The sequence below is a fragment of the Tursiops truncatus genome, chromosome 2, assembly GCF_011762595.2.
Source record: "Tursiops truncatus isolate mTurTru1 chromosome 2, mTurTru1.mat.Y, whole genome shotgun sequence".
Taxonomy (NCBI): Eukaryota; Metazoa; Chordata; class Mammalia; order Artiodactyla; family Delphinidae; genus Tursiops; species Tursiops truncatus.
This window is the reverse complement of record NC_047035.1, coordinates 67,688,815-67,712,115: the sequence shown is the minus strand read 5'-3', so window position 1 is coordinate 67,712,115 and position 23,301 is coordinate 67,688,815. Positions and strand designations below refer to the sequence as shown.

The window sequence follows — 23,301 nt, the reverse complement described above, 5'->3', positions numbered from 1 at the left end:
CTATAGTAAAAATTTCAGAATAGGTAAATAGCAGTTTCAGATAGTTTTCTTTGTAAAAGGAGAGAAGGGAAACTGATGAATGGGCAGATTTAGTTGAGTGAATAGAATATTTTCTTAAAAATAATCTGAGCAAACATAAAATGTTAATGTCTTTCAAAATCAAGTTTGCAGTCATGGTTTTCTGTTATTTCCTGGATTTTTATATAAGCTTGAAATATTTCATTTTAATTAAAAGTAAAATTATAAAGGTGAACTCAAGTTTGGCTGAAATTTGCTTCAAAGGTAGGTGTAAGGTGAAAGTTAAAAGCAAGCAAGAAAGGCAGCAATTGTATTGTGGAGGACCTTAAAAGCCATGTTAAGAAGAAAAAAAAAAAAAAAGCCATGTTAAGGAGTTTGGACTTTATTTCATGTGCAGAGTGTGTATTATTAGTTTCCAAACTGAGTGGCTCAAAACAAAAGAAATTTATTCTCCCATATTTTTGGAGGCTAGAAGTCCAAAGTCTCGGTGTTGGCAGGGCTTCATTCTTTCTGGGAGTTTAGGAAGAGAATCCATTCTTTGCTTCTTTTAGCTTCTGGTGGCTTGTGGTTGCATAACTCCAATCTCTGAATCTATATCACATGGCCTTTTCCTCTCTATCTTTTATAAAGACAGTTGTCATTGGACTTAGGGTGAGCCCAGATAACCTAGGTAGAATGATTTCAAGATCGTTAACTTAATTACATCTGCCTGGACCCTTTTTCCAACTAAGATCACATTCACAGGTTCCAGGGAATAGGATGTGGACATATCTTTTGGGGGCCTCCATCCAACATACCTAAGGATGAATGACAGTATGGGGTTTACATGGAAAATCAACTTGGAAGCTTACATACCTGGTACAACAGTTCCACTGGTATATGGAGAAATGAGCAGATAAAAGGGATTTCAAAAAAGGAAATTCATAGGATTTGTAATTAGGAGTGGCAGAGGGAAGAGTTAAGAATGACTTTCAGATTTAGCTGTACTAATAGGGTGAATAATGGAGGCATTTGTTGTCACTTACGGTTCTGATTTTGGTAGTAAGATAATTAGCTTTCTTTTGGACTTAATAAGTTTGGGTGCTTGGAATATGTGGTACCCAGCAGTCTGTTGGGTATATATTCTGGGCTGAAATAATAGATTTTATAGTTAATGAACATAAACCTGCTTAAATAAAGCCATGGGATATGGTAAGAAAAAAGAGAAATTTGCCTTGTTACAGATCCATGAGGGACAAACAGTAGCATTTAAGGCAAAGCAAAGAAAGAATAAGCTTTGTAAGAGACTCGGAAGGTTTGGCCAGAGATATAAGGGGAAACCAGGAGACTGATCCCATACATCATTCATGCACTTAGGGCAGTTATTCCTGAGATGTAGAAAGGAGTGGAGGGAAAGTGAATAGGAAATTAAGAAAAGGAGACAGTAAATGTAGGTAAGTCTTTCACATAGGTTGTCTCAAAGGAAAGCAGATGGGATTGAGTGAATTTTTTCCCTTATTCAAAGATGGGAAAGATAAGCATATTTTTGTGCTCTTGAGGAAGAGCTAATAGAAGGGAAGATGAGTCAGTGTAGCAGGGTACCTGAGGACGTGGATAGGGAATCCAGAGCCACAGTTAGGGTTAGTCAGTCTGGTAGGCAAAAATGGTATCTTCTTCATTCTTTGCTTATTAGTGAGAATGTGCATTTTTAAAAATTCATTTGTTACTTGTATTTTCTTAATGATGCATTCATATTTTGTATTTCCTGTTGAGTTCTTTTAGAAAATGATTTGTATTTTTGTTATATTAGAGAAATTAGTGTTCTATCATGTATCAATATTTTCCCACTTTGTTTTGTCTTTGTTAATTTCTTTTTAGCAATACATAAGTTTAAAATTTTTATGTGGCTCAAGTTTATGATTCTTTTTCTTTGCAGTCTTTCATTTTATACTAACTAGCTTTGAAGTGTAAAATTTTAGATATCTACTTTTTTCCTCTTAATAAAAAATTGTTAGCTTAATTTTAAAACTATTCCATAAAGCCAAATAATGTAGGCATGGAAAATATTCATTTTATATTAATACATTTGCTTGTTATTGATTTGAAAATACCATATCACATAAAGTGTATCCATATTTTTCTTTGTTTTTCCTCACCTTTTTTTCCCCACATCTTTTTTTTTCTGTCTTTTTCACACATATATGTGATAGTAAATTAGCTAGAAATGTTCATTCCAAACACATGTGTATGAATGTTGGCTCATTGTTTTTCTTCTCTTAAGTTTTAAACAGGGTCTGAGAACTCTTGGTGTTTTGGAGAAAATTCAGACTTATCCAGAAGCATTTTGTAACATCTTCTGTCATAAACCTGAGAATCTTTCCACAAAAATTCTTAGTGATCTTTTTACAGTACACACATTATCTGACGTACAGGCTTTGGGGTTTTGGAACAGTTACTTACAGGCTGTTGAGGGTATGTAGATGTTTTATTTTTATTTAACTGTCGTAGAAATTTTGTTTTGGGATATTTATTTCTTTGAGTTTTGCTTTTTATAGTAAGACTTTAATCTAACTACTTATTTACAAAACTTGTTTCAAAACAAGTTTATATGACTGAGTTGAAAGTGATAGGAAAGGTTACATAGTAAAGTTATATTTTTCGGTTGTTTTCCTCTAGGTAATTTGAAGTGAGAGGCATTCTTCCTAGAAAACTTTAAATATACGGGTGATTGCCACAGCACAGGATAGTCTCAAAGCTAGTCATTTACTTCACCTTTTTAAATTTTAAGTTAAATTGAATTATTCCTCATCCATTGATCAGAGCATGGTAATGATATTTATCATTGAGCCTTAGCAATGTAAATTCATTCTGTTTAATATGTTGTAAAACAATTTAACTTTTAGTTGAAAATTTTTTAGCTAGGTTGTTTGGATGTTTTATACCATCTTAGTTTTTTCCTTTGTTGAAATAGTTTATCAAATAGCAATGGTCTAGAATTGGTTTAAAATTGTTTGTAGGATCATATCCCCGAAAGATCAAGTTTCAAAACCTACTGAACCTCTTGGACTATATGATAATTTTATATTAAGGAAGACATTTAAATATACAGTGAGTAGGTCAACCAAATTATTGTATGAGTCCTACTTTGAAATTCAAATAAACATGTATTCAATATACCATTTTCCTATTACTACACTTAGTGATTTAGTTTTCCTCTTATGCATCTCTGTTAATGTGGGTGTCTCTGCTTTTCAACATGTCTAGTCTAGTTGGGGAAGAGTCTATGATGGTAGCAATATATAACACAGATTTTTTTTCTTTTTTTCCTTTTTTGGTATTCTTTTCAGATGGTAAATCTACAGTAACAATGGAAGACATTCTTATTTTTGCTACTGGTTGCAGTTCCATTCCACCTGCTGGATTTAAACCCACTCCATCAATTGAGTGCCTTCATATGGATTTTCCTGTTGGAAACAAGTTTAATAACTGCTTAGCTCTTCCTATCACCAGTACCTATAAAGAATTTCAAGAAAATATGGACTTTGCCATAAAAAACACTCTAAGATTAGAAAAGGAAGAAAATTCTCACTTCATTGGACATTAACTGTTTTGAACAAAGAGATGCTTCTTTAAAAGCTGCTGTTGATACTTTTTGTTTCAGAAATCTGTCTGTCATCACTTTTGAGCAAACTTGGCCCAATAAAATATATGGTATGAACATAAAGGAATATTTTGGCCACTTAAGCTAAAAAGTTTTTTTGTTAAGGTGTACCAAAGTTGATACTTTTCTATTTTCTTAATATACATGCTTCATAAACCTCAATACAAATACTTTTAGAATGGCTGTACAGACTTTCTTCAACTATAGTAGCATGCTATATATAATAAGAAAACTTGTACTCACTGTTTTTGTAAATTGGGATTAGCTATAGGATGCCACAGTGATTTTTCTAGTTTTATTCAATTTTCAAATTATTACTTATTTTATTTTAAAGCATTAAATAGGAAAGCTAAATGATAAATCTTGTTGTATAAATCAAAGTCATATTTTGGGGGGTGTGTTATATGTATCCTTTTCTGGGATGGCACTAAATTAGTTAAAAATGTTTTTAGATTATTAAGTTATGTTAAAATAGATCCACACTGCAATTAGATTATGCCTAAAGGGAAGTATTATATTAAAAAGCAGAATTGCACAAATATTCTAGAATCTATGGACATTCCATAGTCTTAAAACACTTCTGAGGTGGATTAAAATACAGTTGAAAATCCCTAAGTAAGTGTCTTCTTTAAAGCCTTTGGCTTTAATCATAGGATTTTTTTTTTTTCATGTATCCCATGTGTGGTATTAGACCACATTATGTCTGATCCACATTTTAGGTTATCTGAATAGAATGATCTCTGTGGATTGCCATTTGGTAGGTTTGGCTATTTGACATTTATTATCAAGATGGTTGTATGAAAGGTAAGCTGGCACCATTGCATTATATAGTTATCTTCTTTGCTTTTGAAAGGTACCTGTTATATAAACAATGTAGAAATGTGTAAGAAAGAATTACAAATAGAATGAAAAACCCACTCTAATCTCAACCATGCAGAATTAACTGTTATCCTTCTATAAACTCTTCCATTTCCTTTTTTAAACTTTATTAATGCTACTAAAAGTCAAAGAATGCCTAGAAGTAACAAGAGATTATGTAATAACAATTTGAAGATACCTAATCCCATAGTTGTGTCACCATATTTGTACTCTTGCAAAAGAAGAAACTGGAAAAGTCTAATGTTCCTAATCTGTTATCAAATATAAATGGGTTTTTCACCAGAATAAATCGTATGAGAGGTAAAATGCTTGGTTTTAAGCACATTTTTCTTGCTACATAAAGCAGGTATCAGCCATATTCTCATCCTCTCCAAGAAGCATCCTTAAATTATTGATAGTTTTAAAGACAAATGACAGGATTGGTTTGATACTGGTAATTAATCTGTTATTAATACCAAAGGAAAACTAAAACATAATCCTAGTAAAATTTTGTTACATTTTCTAACAGACCCAGCAAATTAAAGTTTAACTTTAACATGAAGGTTTTAAAACATTAAACAAGGCATTTCTTTGTCTTGTGTTGAATTCTGTTAAATTATCAAAAGTAATTAAAGGAGCAATTATCAAAAAAGAGGTTTAACCTCACCATACAGCTTTTATTCCAAATGTGTTGATAAACTGGATATTTTATTTCTTAACCTACCTAGTTTTTATAAAGTTTTAAAAGCCATTAAACCAATACAAACCAGAAAACCTAATTAAAGCTATTTTCTGGTTATTTGTAGTTTGAATTCATTTAATTACAGTGGTAATTAAAGCTGTTAAAACTCACATGCTTTTTGGGTGGGGAGGGCTGGTGGGGAGGCAGTGTGCTTGGGTTAGCTACAATTAAAAACAGTGTTTCAATTCTTTTATGTGTAGACAGGGCCTTAGGGATAAAGTGATGTAAATAACTTAGTATATTCACGTTTTAAAGTGAAGTATAAATATTCATATTGCAAAATATTTTCTGGCTTTAAGAATGTTCCATCAGTATGATTTTAGATTAATCTTTACAGTCAAGATACATCAGAGAAACCTGACATAGGTTATTTTCTGCATTGTTACTATGTCAAATGGTTGGTATTATGTTTGTTCTTTTTCTGTTCATTGTTATAGCCAATGCATAGTTCCTACTGACATTGATTTTAAAAAGGAATTATGCTATAAACCTTTATAAATGTGTATATGTATTTCTTAAATATTTCAGTTGTCTAAATGACATATATTTCAAGTTTGTTTTCTGTTACTCTCATTATCAAGAAAAAGCATAAATTCGCCTTGTATGCATCTACTGTTAATGGTCTTAGGTTAGTTTTATATTCATTTTTTTTTAATAATTTTAAATTTTTTGGTGTGAGAACTTCATCTGAAGGCATTTATGCAATTCTCTACTATTCTTGTACTTAGTCATTTTACTATTTTAGTATTTAAGGTAAAGATTCTTTAAAATATCAGAAACTAGCTCATGACTTTATACTTTGTAATATTTAATTTCCGTATTACAAATTAGTCATTATTTGTTTGGGTGAAGTAAAAAGCTTTCATTTGATTACTAACTTGAGAATTTACTTTGGCTTCTGCTTTATTCCAAACTTCTTATAATTTTTTCCCCTAATTATATGGAAGCTCTTGGAACTTTTGTACTCAATGCTAAATGTGCAGTAAAGGAGAGTGTAATATAATAGGTAAGTTTTCTCCGTGACTTTGCCTTTTACATTCAGTCATTATAAGAAAATGATTAGAACAAGATTCTATTTATAAGTGTGTAATTCTTATATATAGTGCTTATCACAGCTTTGTTGCTAATTTTACAATAAGCTATTAAACTAGTTTTATGCTCTACGTGATGCAATGTAAAGCATAAAAACACATTGATGGATTACTTGAATGTGTATTACATATAGTTTAGGAAAATTTGCATTGCTTTGAAGAAATCCTATTTTAAAGTTCTCGTTTTGACTGTTATCTTTTCAAATTGCCAAACATATTCCAATATCTACTGTATGCCAGGTATTATGTTAGGTGATAGTTTATGTCAGCCTAGTTTCCCTTTTTTTAAAGACTTCAGATACAACAAAAAAAAATGACACTTATAATGAAGTTTTCTAAATAAATGTGTTTCTGCTACTAAATGTGAAGTGCTTATATAAACTAAATCAAGTAACTTGTTAGGATTTAACAAGGTTAAAATTCTGACAATACTGTGTAGATAATAGATCCTTTCCCCATTTGAGAGATCCTGCAAGCAATTATCGGCTGACAGGTAGGAACCTCTCTTGAATGAGCTGTTCTGAGGTATTCTCTGTTAAAACTATCTATCCCCTAATGTAAAATAATAGTTTGCCAGAATAATTATATTATTTTAGCCCAACATCTGGATAGGTAGAGTCAGTTAAACCACTAAAAAAGTTAGGTTAACTAACACTCTAACAGCCATAGTTTAATTCTTTCCTTATTCTAAAAACACATTACAAATACCTTACTCAGTCTTAGCATTACAGGGACTGTTTGTTTACTGCCACTGTTCTGTGGGACATATATTTCCTATACATTTGTTTGCCCACACTGTGTGCACTCCTTGGTCAGGACAGTTTTTATCATTTCAAATGTATATACTGTACACAAATGTTAAACATGCCTTAGTGTTCTATGTCATATGAGTCATATATTTTGGGAGGTCTATGCTGGAGCTCTGAAATGGTTAGGTAGATTTGCATTTGAAAGTAGAAGTAAACAAATGAACAAGATTGGGCTCTCAGATGTTGACAGTGGGAAAGCCTGTTTATTTTATATTCCATGAAGACAAAAAATTAAGTAGAACTTTCCCATAGGGCAGGAACTGTCATTTCTGTTTAATCGCAACACACCTAGTTCATTGGTGATTCCAGTTTTCTTTTTTTTATTCCACATATAGGAAGCAGTAAAAAATCAGCTATAAGATGAGTATGGTCTGAGGATCTAATATATAACGTGACTGTAGTTAACTGTACTGTATAATTGAAATATGCTAAGAGAGTAGAACTCAAAAGTTTTCACCAAAAAATAAATATATATGTGAGATGATAGATGTGGTAAATAAGTGGGGGGAATTCTTTCACAATGTATACATATATATCATATCATCACAATGTACGTTTCAGATATGTTGCCAAATTTATCAATTATACCCTCAAAAAAGGTGAAAAAAATTTACACAAGGAAAAAAAAGAATGTAGGTCCAGTTCTAGGGTGTTCCCTAATGGCATTAAGAATGAGATCACCTGTCAATTTCATAAAAATAAACCTTTGTGTTTTGTTTAAAAATTTTGCTCTTTATGTAATCGTTGGGGTAACTTAATTTCTCATAAATTCGAAAAGTTAAGTTTTCAAACCAGTTTTTGAGGCACAGGGTCTCTAATTTCATTTCAGAATTTGGTGAAGCTTCAGAATGAACATATTCAATAACTAATGCAATATCCTAAGTGAACTCTGTTGACCATACGGGAAATGAGTTGTGTCCATTTTTGACATCCAGTAAAAAAATCTATGGATTAAATTAGAAATCATTAATATTGGATACATTTTGTCATCATATGGCTTTAAGTGTACATTAAGACACCTGCACTATCCACTTACACCCCCTGCCAAAGTAATGTTTTGTGATTTTGCAGTTACTAAAAGGAGGAAAATACAAACTGCCATTTTGCGCCTTCCTGGCTTCTGTGTCCATGTAGGCAAAACAACCCCATGCAGCTAGACCATTTTGCCTAACAGATGAGATTAAGAAACCTGCCTGATTAGAGCAATGCTCCGAAGCTGCCTGTTTCCCAGAAAAGGAGCAAACGGGAGACCCCTCCTGCTGCACTGGGGAAACAGAAAAGGGAGCTAGCATTGAAGTGCCAATTTTGTTCCAGGAGCTTCATTTACTTTAGTCCTGTGATCCTTAAGCTCCTAGATTATTATCACCACAAGAGATCTGTAGACGACCAAACTAACAGTTCAGTATTTAGGTTCTTAGCACTACAACACGCTCCTGCCCTAAAGAGCTCACTTTAAAGCAGCTACCCTTTGAGAAGCTGTGGCTTGATTAGACAGGATAAAAATTCCTACTATTACGCCGCTGGAAAGTAAAGACTGCCAGGTGTTCGGGTATTATTCCCACGTTGGGTCTCTTAAGTTTTGCGGAGAGAGCTGAGAGAATGGGAGGGTCACCCTGGAGGAGGCGGGGTTCGGCTTTCTATGGTCCCGCCCCTCCGATTTTTGCTTCCGGGGCGGTCGGGGCGGCCACGTCATGATCGGGCTCCGCTCTCCAGCCGGGCAGTGTATGGTGGGAGCCAAGATGGCGGCGGCCGCAGCAGCCAGTATTCGAGAGAGACAAACAGGTACCGGCTTATTCCCTTCTCTTTCCTGCGGTTTTGTGCTTGCCGTGAGGACATATTCCTCTTCTTGTCGCCCTCACTCGGTCGCGGTGCGTGCAGTTCGGAGACGGACCTCCAATAGCTTAATCCCGTTCTCAGACCATCGAGAGACCTTCCCCTTTTGAGTTTTTAGGGAAGAGATGCCATTAGCTTGAGAACTCGGCTCTCAGATGTGCCGGAGAAGGGGCTTCAGGGGTGAGCGGGTTGCTGCGGTCCTGCTCTTGTCTCTTTCCTACTGGGCCTCAAAAGGCCATGGCGACCAGATCTGACACCTGGCATTTCCAGCCCTTGCCACTTACGAGGTCTTCGGGTTTGTTTCTGCGCGTGGTTAAGTTCTCTCCCATTTTAATGTTGAGAGTTTCATTTTCGGCACTTACACCACAGTTACAAATTTAGATGCTCTTTTCAGAGCAGATTACACTCTGCCATTTGTCTCCTGTGGACCAGTCTTTGGGGGTACCTGAAGAGAAACGCCTTGTGATAAAGATTTCCGTCTTCAGCATGCGGGAATGGGATATAAGAATGGCAAAACGAATGAATTAATACCTTTCCCATTTTAATTATTTGACAAATTAGTGTTTTTAAACTACGCCTTATTAGTTTCATGTTTAACAGAGCATGGTTATATAGCTTCCATTTATACCGTGAAGTATGGTTTTAAAAAATACATATTCTTTCCCTTGAGCTTTGATATTTTTTCCACCTTAGATAATTTTAGTTTTGCCTTATTTTTTGGAAACTTCTGATGGCAACTTGGTTTATACCTGTTAGCTAATTGTCTTGAAAGTTGGCATACTATTAATTCTGAGAAGCTAATAGAGATAAGCCATTAAGAATTTGCATATTTGGAAGTTCTGTCTCTTTTAATTATGTTCTTTTGCATATAAATCGGAATAGGAATATAACTGGTTATAATTAATATGACCTACAGAAAGGATTTTGGCTGTACTTGATTCTTTCCTTTGCAATTCAAAGAAAAATTAATGATAGACTTCAATCTACTAACGACACAGTGCATAATGAGTTGTGTTCTGCATTTCCCCAATAGATAATGTAGTGTAAGCTATCAGATGAAGTCAGGTGTAACTTAAATATATGAAAGTCCAAATAAAATTTGGGAAATAACTGCCATTCATTTTATCTGTGTAAGCAAATAGAAGCCCCACTTGTCTTTGCAGTATGGTTCTGACAGCTTAATGAACCTCAATGAATTAGGTCATACTACATATTAAAATAAAAACATGTTAAGGGAGACTCTGTACCAGTACAAAGGAGCTTTCTGAAAAATGAAATTTGGATGGTAATTTTTATATGCAGAAACTTTGTAGAATGTTAAAGTCTAGTAGTATAATATGGATTTCTGCAGAAATAAACTTCATTGTAGCAAGATTTCACATCATTACTCCATAGGTTATGCCAGGTTTATCAAATTAGTACTCCAGTTGAGTTCTGTCTTACTTTGAGAGAAAGGTAAACTATGTGCTATAGTAGGACAAGTAAACATTTCCCTGATGCCTATTGAGAATGTTTTGGGAAATAAATCACAATTGAGTCTTAGGCCATGTACTTTATTAACAAATCCATTGTGTCAGAATCCCTGTTAACAAGTTAGCCAAGGCTCAGAAATGGGGAAATTCACCAAGATGGAGCTGAGAAGGCAAACGTGGGAATATCTGCTGATATGGGCTTCTTTCAGTTAGCGAAGCTCTGGAGAGCACCATGTACCTGGAACTCATATGCACCACAGGCTGTGATTCTTCCTAGGTGTCCTCTGTGAACTATTGTAATATCTGTGAGCTTCTGAAGTAGGTCTAAATTATGGGCGAAGTGTATATATATATATGTATATATATATATATTTTTTTTTTTTGCGGTACGCGGGCCTCTCACTGTTGTGGCCTCTCCCGTTGCGGAGCACAGGCTCTGGATGCGCAGGCTCAGTGGCCAAGGCTCACGGGCCCAGCCGCTCCGCGGCATGTGGGATCTTCCCGGACTCAGGCACGAATCCGTGTCCCCTGCATCGGCAGGCGGACTCTCAACCACTGCGCCACCAGGGAAGCCCTGGGCGATGTATATAATTGGCTGGACATTAGGTACTAACATTTTACCAACAAATCACCTCCGTATCTCTATGTATATATAAATATATTACTGATGTGCAATCTCTTATTATTTTAATCTGCTTCAAGAAATAAGCATTTAATAGAAGTTTTTCTAGTGAGTGAATATGCTGTAAATTGATACGCAGGTGATTTGAGTATTATAATCTTCTCTGGTAGGTGTTTAGCTTGTAGATTATTCTGTATTACTTAATAAAACCTAATCCAAATGCTTTTTAAAAATCAACCAAGGGGGCTTCCCTGGTGGCACAGTGGTTGGGAGTCCGCCTGCCAATTCAGGGGACACGGGTTCGTGCCCCGGTCCGGGAGGATCCCACATGCCGCGGAGCGGCTGGGCCCGTGAGCCATGGCTACTGAGCCTGCGCGTCCGGAGCCTGTGCTCCGCAACGGGAGAGACCACAGCAGTGAGAGGCCCGCGTAACGCAAAACAACAACAACAACAACAAAAAAACAACCAAGTAGATTTTAGGATTACCAATCATTTAAACATTTAATCAGATAACTACTACCCTCCCTTGAATATTTGGCCATCTCAACTTCACATAAAAGTGTATCAAGATTTTTATTTCCCTTAGAAAATATTTCTGAGTCTTCTGTAACACATGAACAGATGAGCAGTAAAAACCACAAAATACTATAAGACATAGAGCATAACTGCTATGATTATAGAATTGTGTATTTTTTAAGCAGGAGTTATCAGTTACGTACCACATCTATAGGAAAGTCTCACTAGTGAATCTGACAGGATAATTGGCCGTAGAATGCACTCCAGGATAACTAAAAAATAGATCTGCTGTATTTAGGTTTTAAACCATTTAAATATGAACCAATTAAATATATCATAGAGGATTTTTGTTTTTAGAAAAACTTAAAAATCTGTGCTTTCAGCCACACAGTAAATAGACAACAGCACCAGTTATCTATCGAGGCCACTGCAAGGTCGTGATTGACGATTTCTTTTTGCATCTATATAAAACGTAGTGTGGTATCATCAGGAGACATGGAAAAGGCTTCTTCCTGAACATTTTTCACATTTTAATCTGGGCAAAGATGCTTAAATTAGAAAATCTCCCAGACAATATCCCTTTAGTTGTTGATGAAACTGTCTTACAAAGTCTGACCCTACTTCTACATATGCATTAATATTGATTAATCAGTTTTACTAGAGTGATTTGTGCATTTTGTTTTGAGGTAATAAGTAATAAGTGTGGTGGAAAAGTGAAATCCTAAAAACATTGGTAATATTTAATAAGACTGTTTTCATTTCCAGTGGCTTTGAAACGTATGTTGAATTTTAATGTGCCTCATATTAAAAACAGCACTGGAGAACCAGTATGGAAGGTAAGAGACTTTATGTTAATGGGGATTATTTTCTTTCTCTAGGCCCTTATTGGTGGTGATTAGAGGGAATTTCTTGTTAATACTGAACAGTAGCACATTTTAGTTGTAATGCCTGAATATTTCACTTTTACTTAGCATGGCTTATTAATGTGAATCTTCTTTTTTTAAACTGAAGTATAGTTGATGTACAATATTGTGTTCGTTTCAGGTGTACAGCAAAGTGATTCAGTTATACATACAGAATTTTTTCAGATTATTTTCCATTATAGGTTATTACAAGATATTGAATGTATTTCCATACGTTATATAGTAAATGCTTGTTGTGTATCTATTTTACATACAGTAGTTTGTTAATCTGTACTCCTGATTTATCCCTCACCCCCTTCCCTTTCCCATTTGGTAACCATAAGTTTGTTTCCTATGTCTGTGAGTCTGTTTCTATTTTTTATATAGATTCATTTCTATTATTTTTTAGATTCCACATATAAGTGATATAATATTTGTCTTTCTCTCTCTGACTTACTTAACTTAGTGTGATATTCTCTAGGTCCATCCATCTTGCTGCAAATAGCAATATTTCATTCTTTTTTATGACTGACTAATATTCCATTGTATATATATACCACATCCTCTTTTTTTTCCCCAGTATTGGGAAAAATTTGATTTTATTTTTGAATTTAATTTTATTTATTTGTTTTTTATATAGCAGGTTCTTATTAGTTCTCTGTTTTATACATATTAGTGTATATATGTCAATCCCAATCTTCCAATTCATCCCGCCACCACGACCACCCCCCTCCCCACCCCGCTTTCCCCCCTTGGTGTCCATACGTTGGTTCTCTACATCTGTGTCTCTATTTCTGCCTTGCAAACCGGTTCATCGGTGCCATTTTTCTAGATTCCATATATATGCGTTAATATACGGTATTTGTTTTTCCCTTTCTGTCTTGCTTCACTCCCTATGACACTCTCTAGGTCCATCCACGTCTCTACAAATGACCCAATTTCATTCCTTTTTATGGCTGAATAATATTCCATTGTATATACGTACCACATCTGCTTTATCCATTCGTCTGTCGATGAGCATTTAGGTTGCTTCCATGACCTGGGTGTTGTAAATAGTGCTGCAATGAACATTGGGGTACATGACTCTTTTTGAATTATGGTTTTCTCTGGGTATATGCCCAGTAGTGGGATTGCTGGGTCATATGGTAATTCTGCTTTTAGTTTTTTAAGGCTGTCCTCCATAGGGGCTGTATCAGTTTACATTCCCACTAACAGTGCAAGAGGGTTCCCTTTTCTCCACACCCTCTCCAGCATTTGTTGTTTGTAGATTTTCTGATGATGCCCTTTCTAACGGGTGTGAGGTGATAACTCGTTGTAGTTTTGATTTGCATTTCTCTAATAATTCGTGATGTTGCGCAGCTTTTCATGTGCCTGTGGCCATTTGTATGTCTTCTTTGGAGAATTGTCTATTTAGGTCTTCTGCCCATTTTTTGATTGGGTTGTTTGTTTGTTTTTTATATTGAGCTGCATGAGCTTTTTATATAGTTTGGAGATTAATCCTTTGTCCATTAATTCGTTTACAAATATTTTCTCCCATTCTGAGGGCTGTCTTTTGTCTTACTTATAGTTTCCTTTGCTGTGCAAAAGCTTTTAAGTTTCATTAGGTCCCATTTGTTTATTTTTGTTTTTATTTCCATTACTCTAGGAGGTGGGTCAAAAGGTTCTTGCTGTGACTTATGTCAGAGAGTGTTCTTCGTATGTTTTCCTCTAAGAGTTTTATGGTGTCCAGTCTTACATTTAGGTCTTTAATCCATTTTGAGTTTATTTTTGTATATGGTGTTAGGGAGTGTTCTAATTTCATTTTACATGAAGCTGTCCAGTTTTCCCAGCACCACTTATTGAAGAGACTGTCTTTTCTCCACTGTATATTCTTGCCTCCTTTATCACAGCTTAATTGACCATAGGTGCATGGGTTTATTTCTGGGCTTTCTATCCTGTTCCATTGATCTATATTTCTTTTTTTGTGCCAGTACCATACTGTCTTGATGACTGTAGCTTTGTGGTATAGTCTGAAGTCAGGGAGCCTGATCCCTCCAGCTCCGTTTTTTCCCCTCAAGTCTGCATTGGCTATTCAGGGTCTTTTGTGTCTCCATACAAATTTTAACACTTTTCGTTTTAGTTCTTTAAAAAATGCCATTGGTAATTTGATAGGGATTGCATTAAATCTGTAGACTGCTTTGGGTAGTATAGTCTTTTTCACAATGTTGATTCTTCCAATCCAAGAACATGGTATATCTGTCCATCTGTTTGTGTCATTTTTGATTTCTCTCATCAGTGTCTTATAGTTTTCTGAGTACAGGTCTTTTACCTCCTTAGGTAGGTTTATTCCTAGGTATTTTATTCTTTTTGTTACAGTGGTGAATGGGATCTTTTCCTTAATTTCTATTTCTGATCTTTTGTTGTTAGTGTATAGTAATGCAAGAGATTTCTGTGCATTAATTTTGTATCCTGCAACTTTACCAGATTCATTGATTAGCTCTATTAGTTTTCTGGTGGCATCTTTAGGATTATCTATGTGTAGTGTCATGTCATCTGCAAACAGTGACAGTTTTACTTTTTCTTTTCCAACTTGTATTTCTTTTATTTCTTTTTCTTCTCTGATTGCCATGGCTAGGACTTCCAAAACTATGTTGAATAATGGTGGCAAAAGTGGACATCCTTGTCTATTTCCTGATCTTAGAGGAAATGCTTTCAGTTTTTCATCATTGAGAATGATATTTGCTGTGGGTTTGTCACATATGGCTTCTATTATGTTGAGGTAGCTTCCCTCTATGCCCACTTTCTGGAGAGTTTTTATCATAAATGGGTGTTGATTTTTGTCAAAAGCTTTTTCTGCATCTATTGAGAAGACCACATGGTTTTTATTCTTCAGTTTGTTAATATGGTGTATCACATTGATTGATTTGCATACGTTGAAGAATCCTTGCATCCCTGGGCTAAATCCTATTTGATCATGGTGTATGATCCTTTTAATGTGTTTTTGGATTTTGTTTGCTAGTATTTTGTTGAGGATTTTTGCGTCTATATTCATCGCTGATATTGGTCTGTAATTTTCTTTTTTTGTGGTATCTTTGTCTGGTTTTGCTATCAGGGTGATGATGACCTCATAGAATGAGTTTCGTAGTGTTCCTTCCTCTGCAGTTTTTTGAAGAGTTTGAGAAGGATAGGTGTTAGCTCTTCTCTAAATGTTTGATAGAATTCCCCTGTGAAGCCATCTGGTCCTGGACTTTAGTTTGTTGGAAGATTTTTAATCACAGTTTCAATTTCATTACTTGTGATTGGTCTGTTCATGTTTTCTATTTCTTCCTGCTTCGGTCTTGGAAGGTTACCTTTCTAAGAATTGGGCCATTTCTTTCAGGTTGTCCATTTTATTGGCATAGAGTTCCTTGTAGTAGTCTCCTACGATGCTTTGTATTTCTCCGGTGTCCATTGTAATTTCTCCCTTTTCATTTCTAATTTTATTGATTTGAGTCCTCTCTCTCTTTTTCTTGATGAGTTTGGCTAAAGGTTTATCAATTTTGTTTATCTTCTCAAAGAACCAGCTTTTAATTTTATTGATCTTTGATATTGTTTTCTTTGTTCCTATTCCTTTTATTTCTGCTTTGATCTTTATGATTTCTTTCCTTCTACTAACTTTGAGTTTTGTTTGTTTTTCTTTCTCTAGTTCCTTTAGGTGTAAGGTTAGATTGTTTATTTGAGATTTTTCTTGTTTCTTGAGGTAGGATTGTATTGCTATAAACTTCCGTCTTAGAACTGCTCTTGCTACTTCCCATAGGTTTTGGACCGTCATGTTTTTGCTGTCATTTGTCTCTAGGTATTTCTTGATTTCCTCTTTGATTTCTTCAGTGATATCTTGGTTATTTAGTAATGTATTGTTTAGCCTCCATGTGTTTTTGATTTTTACGGGGTTTTTTTTTCCCCTGTAATTCATTTCTAATCTCATAGCGTTGTGGTCAGAAAAGATGCTTGATATGATTTCAATTTTCTTAAATTTACCAAGGCTTGATTTGTGAACCAAGATGTGATCTATCCTGGAGAATGTTCCATGTGCACTTGAGAAGAAAGTGTAGTCTGCTGTTTTCTGATGGAATGTCCTACAGATATCAATTAAGTCTATGTGGTCTATTGTGTTATTTAAAGCTTTGTGTTTCCTTATTAATTTTCTGTCTGGATGATCTGTTCATTGGTGTAAGTGAGGTGTTGAAGTCCCCCACTATTATTGTGTTACTGTTGATTTCCTCTTGTATAGCTGTTAGCATTTGCCTTATGTATTGAGGTGCTCCTATGTTGGGTGCATATGTATTTCTAATTGTTATCTCTTCTTGATCCCTTGATCATTATGTAGTATCCTTCCTTCTCTCTTGTAACATTTTTTTTGTTTTTTTTTTTTGTTTTTGCGGTACGTGGGCCTCTCACTGTTGTTGCTTCTCCTGTTGCGGAGCACAGGCTCCGGACGCGCAGGCTCAGCTGCCATGGCTCATGGGCCCAGCTGCTCCGCGGCATGTGGGATCTTCTCGGACCGGGGCACGAACCCGTGTCCCTGCATCGGCAGGCGGACTCTGAACCACTGCCCCACCAGGGAAGCCCCAACATTCTCTATTTTAAAGTCTATTTTGTCTGATATGAGTATTGCTACTCTAGCTTTCTTTTGATCTCCATTTTTATGGGATATCATTTTCCATCCCCTCACTTTCAGTCTATATGTGTCCCTAGGTCTGAAGTGGGTCTCTTGTAGATAGCATACATATGGGTCTTGTTTTTGTATCCATTCAGCAAACCTGTGTCTTTTGGTTCGAATATTTAATCCATTCACATTTAAGGTAATTATCGATACATGTGTTCCTATTACTCTTCTCTTAATTGTTTTGGGTTTTTTTGTAGGTCCTTTTCTTCTGTTGTGTTTCCCACTCAGAGAAGTTCCTTTAGCATTTGTTGTAGAGCTGGTTTTGTGGTGCTGAATTCTCGTAGGTTTTGCTTGTCAGTAGAGCTTTTTTTTTTTTTTAACATCTTTATTGGGGTATAATTGCTTTACAATGGTGTGTTAGTTTCTGCTTTATAACAAAGTGAATCAGTTATACATATACATATGTTCCCATATCTCTTCCCTCTTGCGTCTCCCTCCCTCCCACCCTCCCTATCCCACCCCTCCAGGCGGTCACAAAGCACTGAGCCAATATCCCTGTTCCATGCGGCTGCTTCCCACTAGCTATCTACCTTACGTTTGTTAGTGTATATATGTCCATGCCTCTCTCTCGCCCTGTCACAGCTTCCCTGGTGGCACAGTGGTTGGGAGCCCGCCTGCCAATGCAGGGGATGCGGGTTTGAGCCCCGGTCCGGGAGAATCCCACATGCCGCGGGGCGGCTGGGCCCATGAGCGATGGCCGCTGTAGAGCTTTTGATTTCTCCTTCGAATCTGAATGAGATCCTTGCTGGGTTGAGTAAACTTGGTTGTAGGTTCTTCCCTTTCATCACTTTAAATATATCGTGCCACTTCCTTCTGGCTTGTAGAATTTCTGCTGAGAAATCAGCTGTTAACCTTATGGGAGTTCCCTTGTATGTTATTTATCGTTTTTCCCTTGTTGCTTTCAATAATTTTTCTTTGCCTTTAATTTTTGCCAATTTGATTACTATGTGTCTCAGCATGTTTCTTCTTGGGTTTATCCTGCCTGGGACTCTCTGTGCTTTCTGGACTTGGGTGGCTATTTCCTTTCCCATGTTAGGGAATGTTTTTGACTATAATCTCTTCAAATATTTTCTCGGGTCCTTTCTCTCTCTCTTCTCCTTCTGGAACCCCTATAATGTGAATGTTGTTGTGTTCAATGTTGTCCCAGAGGTCTCTTATGCTGTCTTCATTTCTTTTCATTCTTTTTCTTAATTTTGTTCTGCGGCTGTGAATTCCACCATTCTTTCAGGTCACTTACCCATTCTTCTGCCTCAGTTATTCTGCTTGATTCCTTCTAGTGTATTTTTCATTTCAATTATCATATTGTTCATCTCTGTTTGTTTGTTCTTTAATTCTTCTAGGTCTTTGTTAAACATTTTTTGCATCATCTTGATCTTTGCTCCATTCTTTTTCCGAGGTCCTAGATCATCTTCACTATCATTCTGAATTCTTTTTCTGGCAGGTTGCCTATCTCCACTTCATTTATTGTTTTTCTGGGGTTTTATCTTGTTCCTTCATCTGGTACATAGCCCTCTGCCTTTTCATTTTGTCTGTCTTTCTGTGAATGTGGTTTTTGTTCCATAGGCTGCAGGATTGTAGTTCTTCTTGTTTCTCCTCATACCACATCCTCTTAAACCAGTCATCTGTTTATGGGCACTTGGGTTTTTTCCACATCTTGGCTATTGTAAATAGTGCTGCTATGAACATTGGGGTACATATATCTTTTCAAATTAGAGTTTTCATCTTTTCCAGATATATACCCAGGAGTGGGAATCCTGGATCATATTGTAGCTCTATTTTTAGCTTTTTAAGGAACCTCTGTACTGTTTTCCATAGTGGCTGTACCAGTTTACATTACCACCAGCAGTGTAAGAGGGTTCCGTTTTCTCCACACTCTCTGCAGCATTTATTTGTCAACTTTATGATGATAGGCATTCTGACCAATGTGAGGCGATACCTCATTGTAGTTTTGATATGCATTTCTCTAATGATTAGTGGTGTTGAGCATCTTTTCATGTGCCTGTTTGCCATCTGTATGTCTTCTTTGGAGAGATGTCTATTTAGATCTTTTGCCCATTTTTTGATTGAGTTGTTGGTGTTTTTGATATTGAGTTGTATAAGCTGTTAGTATATTTTGGATATTAACCTATTGTTGGTCGCATTATTTGCAAATATTTTCTCTCATAACGTTTTTCACAGAACTAATAATCCTAAAATTTATATGGAACCACAAAAGACCCAGAATTGCCAAAGCAATCCTGAGAAGAAAGAACAGAGCTGGAGGTGTAACCCTCCCAGACTTCAGACAATACTACAAAGTTACAGTAATCTAACAGCATGGTATTGGCACAAAAACAGACAAATAGATCAATGGATCAGAATAGAGAGCCCAGAAAGAGACCCACACACCTACGGTCAATTAATCTGTGACAAAGGAGGCAAGAACATACAATGGAGAAAAGACAGTGTCTTCAACAAGTGATGGACAGGTACATGTAAATCAGTGAAATTATAACATTCCCTCATACCATATACAAAAATAAGTTCAAAATGGTTTAAAGACCTAAATGTAAGACATGACACCATAAAACTCCTAGAAGAGAATATAGGCAAAACATTCTCTGACATAAATCATAGCAGTATTTTCTTATCAATCTCCCAAGGCAAAGGAAATTAAAAAATTACCAAATGGGACCTAATCAAACTTAAAAGCTTTTGCACAGCCAAGCAAACCATCAACAAAATGAAAAGACAACCTGCAGAATGGGAGAAAATATGAATCCTCTTTGATAAATATTTTATGGAATGGCACAGGCAGTGATAATAATATTCATCTAGAGAATTCAGCTGATTTCTTAGGTGGGGCCTCACTGATTCTAGGTCTTTACTCCAGTTGAAGTTTTGTTCCTTAACTTTACAAATCCAGAATTTTGATCTTGCAAGCTTTCTTAAGGTTACTCAGACTTAGGGATACTGGTCCATTTTAACCAACTAATGAGAGAGTGATCTGTAACCCAGAATGCCATTTCATTAATTTATGATATATAAAACTGTCAGTAAAAATGTTAATTGGACCAGAAAGCAATCTATAATCTTTTTCCTTTGAGAAATGCTGGAGAATCTTTTAAAATTCCTATTCTTTGAGCTCCTTCATTCTAAACCTCATGCTCACTGTTTCTTTTTCTTCAAAGAGATTATAATACAGTTGATTAGGTCTAAACTTGTTAGATTATCGTCAGTTTATACTTCTCTCTTTGTAAGAATCAAGAACAGACCAACTTGGTTACAGTTTGGGATGTTTTGAAAACTCTCATGAGTCCTGGTAAGTCCTTTGGGTTAACTCTAAAGGTGATTAAAGTCATCTGAAAAATGATTTATAATTTAAGCTTTAGTGTGTCCCCTCAGTTTCCTCTTCCTTCCTGTTTATTTGTAGTCATCTTCTTATTGTCCTTTGCATAAGCTATACTTGCTTATTCTTTCTAGTGCCTATGTTCAGCATTTGAATTAAATAACTTGAGAATTTCTGGGGTGTAGATTTGTGTCAGATGCTTTCCCTACCCATCACTTCTCTATCACAAGATTAATAATACAGATATATTGAGGTGTAAGGAAGGAAGATTTTTGAAGGATATAACATCCAGCCTTTTGTAACTGGAGCAGGAAGATTTTTAGCTTTTCTAAAGGAAATGCTGGCATTCAAACAAACCATGTTTTTGTATGACAGCATGTTTCATCCTCTCATTAGCAATTTCTTACTCCATTAAGAATTATTGATGTAGTAGTGGAAAACACCTATTAGTTGAAGTGTTTCTTTTATTTGCCTGAACTCTAAAACTAATTCTGAGTTAGAAGACCCAGTTGGAATACTTACTACTCATCAGAGGTGTCAGTTTTAACACTTTCACAATGTGAGGAAATGCATGAGATGCTTAAATTACTAAATTTTCTTTACAGTCTTGGAACTTGTTAAGCATTAGTTTTGAGAGTGACTAATTTTTACTTCTCTTTTTAGAAAGGATATATGTGAATGGGATAGGGGAGTGTAAGTGAGTCTGCTGTATGTTCCAAGTCCTTTATTATAACCTAAGATGAAGATTTTATAGTCTCTGGTATGTTTTTTAACTTAGAAAAAGTATTTTATAAGAAAAAATTTATGTAATAATTTATTTTAGCCCAAGTAATAATGCTTTTAAGAATGGATTACTAGATGAATGGACATTTTGGTAAATAATTATGGAAAATATTAAATTGAGGTAAGTATAAGAATTCAGTATATTAAAATAAAATGTACTTGAACATTATCTTAATATTGGGTTCTCTGTTGACTGTTCACTGATAATAATGTTTAAACAAACGCATGACTTTTGTTTTGCTTCTGCTAGGTGCTCATTTATGATAGATTTGGCCAAGATATCATCTCTCCTCTGCTATCTGTGAAGGAGCTGAGAGACATGGGAATCACTCTGCATCTGTGAGTTTTAACGTGTTTCTAGTAATGGCATCTGTTTTCAAATACATTGTTTTCTTTTGTTTTAATCAATTTATTTGTATCTTATTTATTTTTGGCTGCATTGGGTCTTTGTTGCTGCGCATGGGCTTTCTTTAGTTCTGGCAAGCGGGGGCTACTCTTTGTTGCAGTGCACAGGCTTCTCACTGCGTTGGCTTCTCTTGTTGTGAAGCACAGGCTCTAGGCGCATGGCTTTCAGTAGTTGTGGCGCATGGACTCTAGAGCGCAGGCTCAGTAGTTGTGACGCACGGGCTTAGTTGCTCTGAGGCATGTGGGATCTTCCCGGACCAGGGCTCGAACCCATGTCCCCTGCATTGGCAGGCGGATTCTTAAGTATTACGCCACCAGGGAAATCCCTCAAATACATTTTTTAAAATGTCTTTAGCCACCCTGAAATCAAATTACTAAGGGACATTTATTAAGAAAATAGTATTAGGTTATAGTACTTGCATATAGAGAACATTTTTTCCATTATCTTGTTTTATTCAACCCTTTATTTCTGAAGTTAAAAATAATCCTCAGTCTTAGAATTTAAAATTTCATAATTTAAATTTTCTCTTTTGTGTCTTTTCCTACAGACTGGTTTACTCTCTTATGTAAAGGAAAAGAACTGGTTGTTTCAAGTTCTCGTTCAGCTCTGAAAATTTTTTATTTATTTAATTCAAATACACTTTTTAAAAAGAGGAATATCTAAATTAGTATATCATTAATATGAAAAATTTAAGTAATTAGGAAGTAATGACTTAATCACCATAGGGAGCTATCTATGTTGTCTTCCTAACTACTAAATTTATTTGATTATATTCCTTATGATATGTCTGATGAATAAAACAAATTGCATTACTTTGTAGACTTGGCCTAATAGAACAATAGAACATTTAAAGAGGGGCTGTATACATGAATAGCTACTAATACTTTTATGTACTGAAGGAGTCCAGTTTTACAGTGTTCTAACTTAGTTGCATTTTGTTTTTTGATGATGTTATAATCAGTTTTCATTCTGTGATATTTTAATATATTGAATTATAGTGTGCTCTTTTATTGGGAATGTGGTTTTAGATTTCCAGTGAGTAGGGTATCAGAATCTTGTTAAACTCTTAAATTTTATATTGAATATTTGTTTTAAATTAATAGAATATTGCATTAATTCTAAAATATACTTTTTAATTTAGTATTTCTGAAATTAAGGTCTATCTCCTTAATAATGCCATGACATAGTTTAATTGGCAGCATTTTCTGCCTGTTTTAATAATATGTTTTAAAATTGATAGCACCTTAGGTTTGATGAAACGTGGTATTTGGCAGGTTCTTCCTCTTGTTTTTATGTCAGACTTAATCTACACATTTGTTGGTGGTGACATGTTAATGCTTATGACCTAAACTGGAGTTACCCTTGATGCCATCCTTGAAAATGATGGTTTATTATAAACATTGGTTACTATTGCTACCTTACTCTTTAACTCCTTTATTTTATTTTACTAATAAAAAGACTAAAGTTTGTAGAGTTCGAGTGATTGTCCCATGATTGTACAGGTAATTAATAACAGAGTTGTGGCCAGATTGCTTGACCACTGTTTCTGGGCTGTTTGTCTACTGAACCATAGTGGCTCAGAAACAGTGACTAATAA

The 23,301-nt window shown here is 35.4% G+C and overlaps 2 protein-coding genes across 14 annotated transcripts in view; both read left to right on the top strand.

Moving 5' to 3' along the window:
* G2E3 (G2/M-phase specific E3 ubiquitin protein ligase) overlaps window positions 1-6,135 on the top strand; it is a 65,612-nt gene extending 59,477 nt beyond the window's left edge. For 9 of the 12 annotated variants that reach the window (XM_019924101.3, XM_019924104.3, XM_019924099.3 and 6 more), the window contains 2 exons: window positions 2,279-2,469; window positions 3,345-6,135. In XM_019924101.3, the coding sequence (XP_019779660.1) occupies window positions 2,279-2,469; window positions 3,345-3,601 (448 nt within the window). In that variant the 3' untranslated portion in view covers window positions 3,602-6,135. Of the gene's footprint in view, window positions 1-2,278; window positions 2,470-3,344 lie in introns of those variants that run through there. The other 3 variants (XR_002174119.3, XR_002174118.3, XM_019924108.3) reach the window with 3 other exon arrangements.
* Window positions 6,136-8,843: 2,708 nt separating this feature from the next.
* SCFD1 (sec1 family domain containing 1) overlaps window positions 8,844-23,301 on the top strand; it is a 144,575-nt gene continuing 130,117 nt past the window's right edge. The window contains exons 1-3 of one of the 2 annotated variants that reach the window (XM_019924096.3): window positions 8,844-8,940; window positions 12,367-12,437; window positions 21,549-21,637. In XM_019924096.3, coding sequence (XP_019779655.3) covers window positions 8,850-8,940; window positions 12,367-12,437; window positions 21,549-21,637 — 251 coding nt within the window. In that variant the 5' untranslated portion in view covers window positions 8,844-8,849. Of the gene's footprint in view, window positions 8,941-12,366; window positions 12,438-21,548; window positions 21,638-23,301 lie in introns of those variants that run through there. The other variant, XM_073800592.1, reaches the window with a different exon arrangement.